At 43.8% G+C, this 12,197-nt stretch overlaps 1 protein-coding gene across 2 annotated transcripts in view; it reads left to right on the top strand.

Annotated features, from left to right (window-relative positions):
• The window catches only part of ARHGAP42 (Rho GTPase activating protein 42), a 160,743-nt gene that overhangs the window by 79,057 nt on the left and 69,489 nt on the right, over positions 1-12,197 (top strand). For both annotated transcript variants that reach the window (XR_014525172.1, XM_083499416.1), the window contains exon 4: positions 1,058-1,129. Coding sequence is in view for 1 of the 2 variants with exons in the window: in XM_083499416.1 (XP_083355542.1) it covers positions 1,058-1,129 (72 nt within the window). In the remaining variant the exon portion in view is untranslated. The remainder of the gene's footprint in view (positions 1-1,057; positions 1,130-12,197) is intronic.

Genomic DNA, 12,197 nt, shown 5'->3' with positions numbered 1-12,197 from the left:
CCACAACAAACACTCTGTGAGGTGAGTGGGGCTGAGAGACTTCAGAGAAGTGTGACTGGCCCAAGGTCACCCAGCAGCTGCATGTGGAGGAGCGGAGACACGAATCTCCGAGCGGAGATTCGAATGTAATGCACACCTTTTTTGGCCAAAATTAGTCACAAAAATTAGGGTGCACATAGATTTGATGATACATTAGATTTGTGTAAATATGGTAACTTAAGTCCGTTGATTTCCAGTAGACTGATTTGTCATGCTGATTTAGTCAGATATACTTTCAGCTGTGAGTGTTTGTTACCAACTATACACACACACACACACACACACACATATATTGCCAAAAGATTAAGAGATGGTTGTTTATCCACATATTAGCAAAGACTATTTTGGTACCATGAGGGCTAGTAACTTGCTTTATGTGTCATAAAGCAAAGGTTCTAGTCCTTTAACTTTTAAAGGTAAGAACAAAGAAAGCAGAGGTTCCCGGGTTGCTTAATGTTTATTTATTCAGAAATCAATCCAGCTGAATCCAATGAGTCTTAGGACTCAGCTACATTGGCAAAGAAAAGCGTTTTATATGTGTTGTTTATGCATTCTAACACTGTGACACCAGATGGCGCTGTGGAGTTCCGTTTTTGCTAGCCTGATTTCTCATACAAAATTTGCAGCGCGTTTAACTGAAATGCTTCTTTGATGTGTCTAGATCCGGCCTTACGCTCTACTAAGCCTGTGGAAGGTTACAGACTTAATCGTAATTTAGCCGGTGTCTTCATATACAGCTTGCTCTTTGGAAATAGCTGACTCAGTAGTCAGTGGAATAGCTCAGTCAGTAGAGCGTGAGATTCTTAATCTCAAGGTTCTGGGTTCGAATCCCACACTGCGCAATAGATTTCTGCATTGTTGTGTGTTGGACTAGATGATCCTCAGGGTCCTTTCCAACTCTTTTGAATTACTTCAGGAATTTTGCCACTTCTCGACTGAGAAGTTGGTGAATCAGAATTATAGTTGACTAAAAATGTTGTATTCCAAACTGATGCATATTTTTTCTCACGTATTTCAGATCCAGAATGCTAATGATGTTTTAATAGCCCCACTGGAGAAATTTCGCAAGGAACAAATAGGTGCAGCAAAAGTAAGTTGTTTCTGAATATTGTTATTCACGGTCACTGCTTCATTTTGTGGTTTCTGTCCCTGGTACTAGACTTAATGTGATTTTTGTTGTTGTAAACATCACTTGTAAGCTGCTTTCAGAGCCTCTCGGGACTATAAAACAGGATATAAGTATTGCAAAGCAAATTAATCAGCCCCACAGCTAAACTGTACTGCATGATGAAGCCATGAATACTCATCACTGGGAACGCAGTTTATGGTGGACTTGGTGCTGCTCATACATACAAGCTTTTCCCCAGCGTCCACACAAGGACACCCTCATCAAAAAATAAATAAATTCTGATGTTATGTTCCCACTTGGTGTTTCAGGGGGAAATCAGCGAAGTAAAGGAATCGCCAGCAATCTTTAATTAATGCCCATTGTTGTGAGATATCTTGATGTAAGATACCTTCCCATGATTTTTCATCTGCAGGCAGTCATTTCTAACCAGGCAGAGGGCCTTCTCGGTAGTGGCACTTGCCCTGTGGAACAACCTCCCATCAGATGTCAAGGAAATAAGCAACTATCCTACTTTTAAAAGACAGGCAGCCCTGTTTAGGGAAGTTTTTAATGTTTAATGCTGTATTATGTTCTTAATTTGGGACACGAGTGGCGCTGTGGGTTAAACCACAGAGCCTAGGACTTGCCGATCAGAAGGTTGGCGGGTTGAATCTCCGTGACGGGGTGAGCTCGGTCCCTGCTCCGGAGTACCGCTCCGGAGGGAAGGTAAACGGCATATCCGTGCGCTTCTCTGGTTCGCCAGAAGCGGCTTAGTCATGCTGGCCACATGACCCAGAAGCTGTACGCCGGCTCCCTCGGCCAATAAAGCGAGATGAGCGTCGCAACCCCAGAGTTGGCCATGACTGGACCTATTGGTCAGGGGTCCCCTTACCTTTACCTTATGTTCTTGATTGGGAAACCCAGCCAGATGGGCAGGGTATAAATAAATTATTATTATTATTATTATTATTATTATTATTATTATTATTATTATTATTATTATTATTATTATTATTATTATTACCTCAGCACAAGCAAGGAAACAAGCCTCAGTTAATTAAGAATGTAAGAGTCTGCTGGATCTTGCCAGCGACCCACCTATTCAGCATCCTGATCACAGTGGCCAACAAGATACCCACTATGGGGAGCCCAAAAGCAGAACCTGAATGCAACAGCTCTCTCCTGTTATAGCTTCTTATTGTGTCAGAACCAGCTAGTGGCTTCCGGCTTAGCCAGGACATGAAGCCATGTTTTAAAGCGGACTGTGACTTCCTGAACGTGTATCTCTGCTTATGTAAAGCGAAATGGCTGCATGTGGACGTACACTGCTTGGATTATTAAGTCATGATATGATAGCCTGGACCCAACTACTATGAATATTATAAATCTCTGCGGTACGTCTCTGAATGTGAACAAGCATTGGAAGCCGCCTGTTATTGTGTATTAGATTGCGCCGGAGTTTTCCACACTTGAGCTTCCAGCTATTTTTGGACTACAACTCCCATCATCGCTAGCTAGCAGGACCAGTGGTCAGGGGTGATGGGAACTGTAGTCCAAAAACAGCTGGAGAGCAAAGTTTGGGGAACCCTGGATTATTCCAATGTGTTCAAAGAGCAGGGGGACGTCTGCATCTGCCCCTCCCTGATGCAGGTTGTGCATCTCTCCACACACCGCAGAAATGCCCTTTCTGCTGTAAAATAAAAGTGACATGTTCATTGGAGGTGAGAGGTTTGCAAAGTAGCTGTGAATGAATCCGACATTTTGACAGAAGCATAGGCCGGCATTAAATTATTGTTTAGAATGCTGTTCGAGTGATGCTGAAGTTCGTGGGAAGTCAGCAGTGTCTGGGTGAACGGTTCTGATGTGGTTTCCAAAACGGAGGAGGAAACCCTCCAAGTTACGAAACTTTTTCAGCGATATAAACAGCTTGCGTTCCCAGGGTTTTCATAGCCCCGCGGCTCTCTCCAGCTTTCCATTCTTAGAATCCTCACCCCATAATATTTAATAGATACTCTATAGTTGCTCTGCTATTTTGGGAAGGATGTTTCAAAACATCAACTTAGAAATATTAATTTCAATAAACACACACAGGGACAGTAAAATAAAACAATTTCTGACATTTTTGGAAGTCTTAATACAGAGGAGCTAAAGGATTTCAGGAAGAACTTCATTTGCAGAAAATAAGAACCTTTTGCTGTGTTGGTTATGTAACTGTCCTGTGGAATGAAAATGTCATGGAGCAAGTTTAAATAGCTTTGGAATGTTAGAAGTATATACGATGGGGGACACCTGGCTTACTCGTAAGACGCATGAAAAGGATATTGAGGTCTTAGTGGACCAGAAGCTTAATATGAGTCAACTGTGTGTTGCAGCAACAACAGAAGCTAATGCTATTCTAGGCTGCATCAGCAGAAGTCCAGTGTCCCTATTACCATTCTATCCTGCCCTGATCAGACCACACCTGGAATATTGGGTCCAGTTCTGGGCACCACAATTTAAAGAAGGATATTGGCAAGCTGGAATGTGTGCAGAGGAGGGCGACCAAAATGATCAAGGACCTGGAAACCAAGCCTTATGAGGGACAGGACAGTTGAGGGTGTTGGGTATGTTTTACATGGAAAAGAGAAGAGTGAGAGGAGCTATGATAGCCATCTTCAGATATTTCAAGGGCTGTTACATGGAAGATGGTGCAAGCTTGTTTTCTCCTGCTCTGGAGGGCAAGACTCACACCAATGGCTTCAACTTACAAGAGAGGAGATTCTGAGATCTTCCTGACAGTAGGAGCTGTTTTGACAGTGAAATGGTCTCCCTCAGGAAGTTGTGGACTTTCCTTCCTTGGAGGTTTTTAAGCAGAGGTTGGATAGCCATCTGTCCTGGATGCTTTAGCTGAGATTCCCGCATTGCAGGGGGCTAGACCCTTGGGAACCTCTATGATTCTGTGTAGGATTGGTCTCTGCAAATATAATTCTCTCTCTCTCTCCTCTGCCTCCTACTCACACCCCAAGATTACACAAGCCCAGCTATACATTATACGGGCCGCTAGGCAGATTATTCCATTCGAGCTGTGAGGGGAAAGTGGGGGAGGGTGACCCCTATCATTTATTGCACAAATGACAGAAAAACGCGGAGTGAGCTAAGTGGGAAAGGATTTCAGGCACGAAGTCACTTTCCTTATTTGGTCAATGTGGTTTTGCTGGTCCCCAGCTGGTAATGTTGTTGAGATCATGGGTTGCTGTGCTGTCTTCATTTAGGCGAAAGCCTCCATCCTGTACAATAGTATTAAGCAATGTTTGCTGAAGTGCTCATCTCCCTCTTTATTGCCGCCAGTGTCAGATCAAAGAAGACGGAAGGGGCAAACCAAGATGCTTTTTTAAAGACACTGAAGAAGGCTCCTTCTCTTTCCTCTAACATTTACATCTGCCTCTCTGTTGGTCTTGGCGCAGCAAGAGACAGATCTGTTTGTTGCTCTGTTGATTTGGCTCCGCTTTGCATTGATGTGGCATTTCAGAGTGTTCCGAGTGCTCTGTGTACATTATCCTTGCTGCGATCTTTCCACCAGTCTCGTAAGATAAGTCCATCCCATTATCTGCAGTTTGCAGATTGGGGCAGGGAGGGGAACTGTAGTGTTCTCTGCCTTAAACTGTGTAGTGAATTCGCAGCAGGAGTGACATTTCAGATAGGGACCCCTTGGTTTTATTTACGTGGAACCTTTATAAGAGCGTTAAACGTTACAAACTTAAAGCAAAAAATGCATTCGAACGTGTAAGATTGCCATAATATACCACCAGCCAAATACTGTCAGCGAATAGACTTGTCTCTCTGGGAAAGCTTGAAGAAACAAACGTTTTGAGAAGTATTCAATAGAAGACAAAATGCCGTGTCCATCAGTTATGGGAAGTGTGTTCTGCAGGAAAGCGTTCTGCTGTGCTAAAAGACCCTAGTCGCACAACTGTGGAACAAATACCTGTTGCGTCACAAGAAAGACCCTCAGAGAGGACGGTAGGGAATGTAGGGAACAAGGTGATTCCTCAGATATCTTGATTTGCAACTCAGTTTTGTAGTGGTTTTGTATTGTATTGTATTGTTTTTCGTTTGTTTTTTCCTTTTGCTTCTTTGCTTGTAGTGTTTAAATTTTTGGAAACTCAATAAATATTATTTTTTTAAAAAAAGAAGATTTGCAACTCAGCTTCTTTAATTGCGCTGCTAACCCCAGCTCTCCCCGAGTCTCTGACATAGTGTGGCCCGCAGCCCAATTAATACTGTAGAATAATTCAATACTAAGGTAAAATCTGAAGCCACATGAATATATCTTTATTTCTTGCCTACTTAAAGCTTCTGTCTTGGTTTAAATCCAGGGCTCAGCATGTAAATGATCAGACCGTTGTCCCAGTTCACTCAGTGAAACGCTGTACATTGACCGGCAACAATTCTCCAGGATTTGATGCACGGGGTCTTTCACAGTCATTCCTGGGGATGATGGGGATTGAACCTGAAACCTTCTGCTCTACCCTGATCTCTGCTAGGCCAAAAGCAGCATAGGGGGTTGGACTAGATGACCCTCGGGGTTCCTTCCAGTTCTTTGAACAAATGTTGACTGATGGAAGTGAGGTGGCAAAGAAGAAGGCTTCTTTAACATCTTTCTGGGAAAATCAGAAATCAGGAGGATCAAAACTTCAATAGAGAATGGGACAAATATAGACTGTATTTAAAAGACCACTGTAAACACTTGGAACTCTTTGACATGGCTTTCAATAACTTTTGCAAAGTTACAAAGATTTTGGACACACTGTAGGATTATAATTTGGATTAACTATAATATGCAGTTAATTAAGATATCTAAAGGACCCACGGGGGGAGGAGGGAAGTCCTAAGATTCGGAAGAATCTTCTTTGATCTTGAAATTCTAATGTGAAATTTATCTTGTAAAACTAATACAGTGTTACCTCAGGTTAAGAACTTAATTCATTCGGGAGGTCCGTTCGTTCTCATCCTGAAGCAAAGTTCTTAACCTGAGGTACTATTTCTGGATTAGCGGAGTCTGTAACCTGAAGCGTCTGTACCACTGTAAAAATTATTTTTTAAAAAATGAATTTCACAAAAGAGATGTTAAAAACAACATCTTTTAAAAAAGATCTTTGTTTTGCCTATTGATCTGATATTGGGCAGAACAGCTGTCCAGCTTCGTTTTAGATTATTTGCAAATGCGTCTCAAAACCCCTGCATGTTTTTCTTCCCAGCACATTTCTGGGGTTGGGTGACGAAACCTATTAAACGTCCTTCGGTTGGTCTCAATTCTTGCCTTACGTTGTCAGAGTCGAACTCCCATCAGCCCCAACTAGCACAGCCAATGGTCAGGGAAGATGGGAGCTTAGAGTCCTTGTGGGGAAGAAGAAGAAGAAGAAGAAGAGGAGGAGGAGGAGGAGGAGGAGGAGGAGGAGGAGGAGGAGGAGGAGGAGTAGTTTGTATTTGATATCCCGCCTTTCACTCCCTTTAAGGAGTCTCAAAGCGGCTAACATTCTCCTTTCCCTTCCTCCCCCACAACAAACACTCTGTGAGGTGAGTGGGGCTGAGAGACTTCAGAGAAGTGTGACTGGCCCAAGGTCACCCAGCAGCTGCATGTGGAGGAGCGGAGACGCGAACCCGGTTCCCCAGATTATGAGACTACCGCTCTTAACCACTACACCACACTGGCTCTCTGTATTCTAGAACAGGGAATATACTCTTCCAGGGCTTCACAAATGTTCCTAGGCTGGGAGGTATAGCTTTTTCTGGGCTTCATTTCGTAGACAAGGCCAGTGATGGAGAGTTTCAGCTTAGAACAGCGGTTGTGCTGCCAGCTAAGCCTGCTACTTTCCCCTGAGCTTAGTCTGGGAAACCAGCAACTAGCTTGAACTATGCACCCTGCCCTCATCTTGGCTTCCCAGTCCCTGACATCATTCTGGGGAATCATTTGGAGTTCCACAAAGGGTTTGAGAATTGCACATCTCTACTATGAGGTAGGAGGCACCAGACCCTGAAAATGAATGGACCTGTGTGTCCATTTCTTTGTCAGGGCCAAAAAAGTGGCCTTCCACAACAACTCCACTCTAGAATCTGCCGGCAGTTGCTTAGCCAGCCTAAGGGAAGGCCTGCATGTCCCTGGTTGGCCTTTGGTTTAAGCCACCTTTTCCCATCAGTAAACAGGAAGGGCATTGTAAACAGTTCTTGAGCATGAGATTTATTTTCTCATAAGACGGTTCTGGCCGTCCAACTGGGAAGGTCTGTGCTGAGATGTTGCTTGATAGTTGCTGGGAAAAAGTTGTTTTAGCAGATGCTGTTTGTTTCTCCATCTGCTGTTAGCCCTTCCGAATATTATAAAAAAAAAGTGAGAGTCTGAATCTGTAAATAAACATCAAAACACTTGGATTTAAAAGAAATATTGTGTAGCGGAAAGTGGAGAAGACGGATGTTATCATGGGCTGAATGTCTTAAATAACTTTTTTTATGTTAACTGGAAGATGTAAAATAGGAAGTCCTATTTATTTTTATGTATTGCTTCTTTCCCCTTTGTCTTTTTTTCCTCTTTCCTTTTCTTCTCTCTCTTTCCTTTCTTCTTGCTGCTTCTTTCTTTTTCTTTTTTTTTAACCCCTCTTCATTTTTTCTCTCTGTCTTCCTTGGCACCCTCGGTTTGGGGCCTTTATTAGGGTCCAACGATTGTACCCTCACAGTGGTGGTAGATGGTTGATGGAGGGACCCTGGTTGGGAAGCAGGGATATGTTGGCCTCCCAGATGAATTTTCATGAGAACTCTTATAAAAGCCACAAACTGATTGCAAAACTGAATTTTAAGATTGGCTATCCCTAGATCGTAAGGGAGTTATTGGTTAGTTTCTGTTCTTGTTTTGATTATGTACTGTGTTGTTTTTTTAACTTGTCTTTTTATATTGCAAACTGTCCCCAGATTTACGAATGAAGGGCGGTACAGTGGTACCTCGGGTTACATACGCTTCAGGTTACATACGCTTCAGGTTACAGACTCCGCTAACCCAGAAATAGTACCTTGGACTTTGCTTCAGGATGAGAACAGATGTCGTGCAGCAGCGGCAGCAGGAGGCCCCATTAGCTAAAGTGGTGCTTCAGGTTAAGAACAGTTTCAGGTTAAGAACGGACCTCCGGAACGAATTAAGTACGTAACCAGAGGCACCACTGTATACAAATTTAGTAAGTAATAAATAATTATTATACAAGGTAAAACCTTGTGCTAAGTCAAACCATTGTTCCAGCTATATTGTCTGCACTGATTGGCAGCGAGTCTCCAGGTCTCTGTCTTTCCCTGTCTATTTATTACTTACTAATTTAGTAAGTAATAAATAATTATTATACAAGGTAAAACCTTGTGCTAAGTCAAACCATTGTTCCAGCTATATTGTCTGCACTGATTGGCAGCGAGTCTCCAGGTCTCTGTCTTTCCCTGTCTAATGTGGAAATGCTGGGGCTGAATCCTGGGACCTCCTGCATGCAAAAAAAAAATATTGAAAAAATCACTCTACCCCTGAGCTATAATCCTTCCTGAATTAATGCTGGCCAGGTGCTGCCCACCTGAGAGGCCCTGGCTAGCCTTAGCAAAGCCCTGCTGCACCTCCGCCTGACAAAGAGACCCGCCCCGGATCCCAAAGCGAACATCCTCTATGAGTTCCATCTCCTTGCAAGCCAGAAGCTTTGCTGAGGCCTCCTGGCTAACAGCTGACAAGCAGGAGAGCCACCCTGCCCCTCCTGCTTGTCTGTACAAGGACCCCTGGATGGTTAAGTCCAGTCAAAGGTGCCTATGGGGTTGCGGCGCTCATCTCACTTTCGGGCCGAGGGAGCCGGTGTTTGTCCATAGACAGCTTTCCGGGTCATGTGGCCAGCATGACTGAACCGCTTCTGGTGTAACGGGACACCGTGACAGAAGCCAGAGCGCACGGAAATGCCGTTTACCTTCCCACCACAGTGGTCCCTATTTATCTACTTGCACTGGTATGCTTTTGAACTGCTAGGTGGGCAGGAGCTGGGACAGAGCAACGGGAGCTCACCCTGTGGCGGGGATTCAAACCACCGACCTTCCGATCAGCAAGCCCCAAGAGGCTCAGTGGTTTAGACCACGGCGCCACCCGCGTCCTCCTGCTTATGCATCCCAGCCCGAGAGGCAGGGTGGCTTCCTTGACCCGCAGAGCTGAGGTGCAGGGAATAAGTCTTCCAGCACCTCAGCTGAGCAAGTCTCCATCTCACGTGGGGCAGAGGGGAAGGGGCTTGGCTGAGGTGCGGAAGGCTCCCAGTGCTCAGCTGAGCAAGTGCCCACCCCATGCTAACACCCCTCCTTCTAGAAATAGCGGAAGAACGTTGCCTCAGGAGAGTGAGGAAAATTTCTTCTCAGGGATGATTCACACCCTGGCCGGCACTTTCTTGATCTTCTGCCATCAGGCAGAAGATATAGAAGCATGATTAGTCGCACCAACAGGGTAATGAACAGCTTCTATCCGTGGGCTGTTAGGCTGCCGAATGAAAAGATAACAACAGGGCAACTGACTTTTGGATTTGGCGGGTGTGCGTCAGTAAACGAGGGGAATTAAGACTAAGAGAGCTGAGTGGGGGGTCTGGTGTAATCTCACTGTATACAAGTTGTACAAGTGACAATAAAGTATTTCAATTTCAAAGAAAGGCACCGGTAATGGCTAGGTCTGACAACAGCCATAAGCCATTACAGTTAAACGAAACCACCATATTTTGAGACGAGCATCTCTGGGCCAGACAGTGAGAACAAATGGCAGAAGACGTTTGCCTTCTTTCCCTCTTCAAGATTTCAGAAGTGTCTGTCTTCTCGCATGCTGTTAGAACCAGAACCTTAAATCAGATGAACCTTAGTCAAGCAAAGCAGCTCTTAGGATGAATTGTCCAAGGGATATATACACACTATGACATTTCATTAAACACACTCGAAGAGGATGAATAAAGAAGGGAAGCAGACTCCACTCCTCTGGCTGTTCGTTTTCAAAACAGGATACTGTTTCAAGTAACATGCTGAAACAATTAAGGAAATCAAAAGAAGGGAAGAAAACCTTTAAGAAATATTACATTTCTGAAAGCTGCTCTTCGCATGGATCGCAGTATGGAAAAATATTACAGGGCATTATCTAAAGTTTTCTTCCCTATTGGAAGGGGGAAGCCGTATATCAAGCTGTTTGTTTCAAAGATATGACAGAAAATGCAGAAAAGTAGAATTTTAGAAATATTTTTTACATCTCTGATGTGTTATTTCTGGCAGGAAGCGTTTTTGCAGTTGTCACACCAAAGACTTAAGTAATATTTCAAAAAGTGCATATTTTGCTTTTCGATTATCTTCCTATTTTTCATATGGTGCACTGCACTTCTGTAAGTTCCATTGATTATATCCTGGGTTTTGTTTCTGAATTCACATTCTAAATGTAATCCCTCCTTAACTGACTCTTCAGAATTGGCTAGCTGTTCTGAGATGTACCTTCAGAGTCATTAGGAAGATGAAGGTACTTCTAAATAATTTTTTGTTTGTATCAGCAACCCCGAGTCTGTTTTGTAATTGTCCCAAAACTAAGCAGTCTTTGTTCAGAGCCCATTTCTACTGATCTCGACAATTAAATAAAAAGTTCTCTCAGTTCTTAAAACAATCAAAATCAGGATCCCAGCAATGGAGAGCTTCAGGGCTACTTTTCTCCATGGAACTCTGCACATGCTCTGAAGCCCAGATTCTATGATAGCAGGTAAAAGGTAACCACATAAGTTAGATCGCATTTTGATTTGATGTGCAAGTTTCTTTACGTGTGGCTCCTTTCTCATTCTCTTCCCCACCCTGACCCTCTCCCTTTTCCCAAAATAAAATTCTTTATTTGTTGACATTTGGCTTTAAAGGGCAGTTTTCTGGAATTTCTCACTTAATCTTCCTGACATTCTAGACCACGCAGTTGTTAAGCCACTCCTTTTGTGTTCTAAGGTTATATAGTTCACAAGGCAAGAGTTGGGCTTTGAGCGGGGGTGTAAATCTAAAACTTCTTACTTTTTCAAAGTCTCTGTAGCTAGGCTTAAGAAGAGGGGTGCTTGTCCGTTGGGGTGATAAACTGTCCAGATAGTTGGGCTGCCTAAGGCTTCATCAGGAGGTTCGCCAGACTGGTGGCAACATCTTATAATTTTCTATGGATGAACCTTCACAAAGAAGGGATCAGTCACAGTCTTCATGTGATCCTCTCAAGGATAAAAACAGAGTTCTATTGGATAAGACAAATGGTGTAGTTGGCTAAGCAGATGCTTATGGGAAACACACAAGCAATGGAAGGAAAGCAACAGCCCACTCCCAGTTTGCACCATCAGCCGATAGTGTTATACTGCCTATGTTGTTGTTTAGTCGTGTCCGACTCTTTGTGACCCCATGGACCAGAGCACGCCAGGCACTCCTGTCTTCACTGCCTCCCACAGTTTGGTCAAACTCATGTTAATAGCTTCGAGAACACTGTCCAACCCTCTCATCCTCTGTCGTCCCCTTCTCCTTGTGCCCTCAATCTTTCCCAACATCAGGGTCTTTTCCAGGGAGTCTTCTCTTCTCATGAGGTGGCCAAAGTATTGGAGCCTCAGCTTCAGGATCTGTCCTTCCAGTGAGCACTCAGGGCTGATTTCCTTAAGAATGGATACGTTTGATCTTCTTGCAGGCCATGGGACTCTGAAGAGTCTCCTCCAGCACCAGAATTCAAAAGCATCAATTCTTTGGCGATCAGCCTTCTCTATGATCCAGCTCTCACTTCCATACATCACTACTGGCAAAACCGTAGCTTTAATTATACGGACCTTTGTTGGCAAGGTGATGTCTCTGCTTTTTAAGATGCTGTCTAGGTTTGTCATTGCTTTTCTCCCGAGAAGCAGGCGTCCTTTAATTTCGTGACTGCTGTCCCCATCTGCAGTGATCATGGAGCCCAAGAAAGTAAAATCTCTCACTGCCTCCATTTCTTCACCTTCTATTTGCCAGGAGGTGATGGGCCCAGTGGCCATGATCTTAGATTTTTTTTATGTTG

This window comes from Podarcis liolepis (genome assembly GCF_965112155.1).
Source record: "Podarcis liolepis genome assembly, chromosome: 4".
NCBI classification, from domain to species: domain Eukaryota; kingdom Metazoa; phylum Chordata; class Lepidosauria; order Squamata; family Lacertidae; genus Podarcis; species Podarcis liolepis.
Note: the sequence above shows the minus strand (reverse complement) of the source record. Positions and strands in the feature narration are given on the sequence as shown.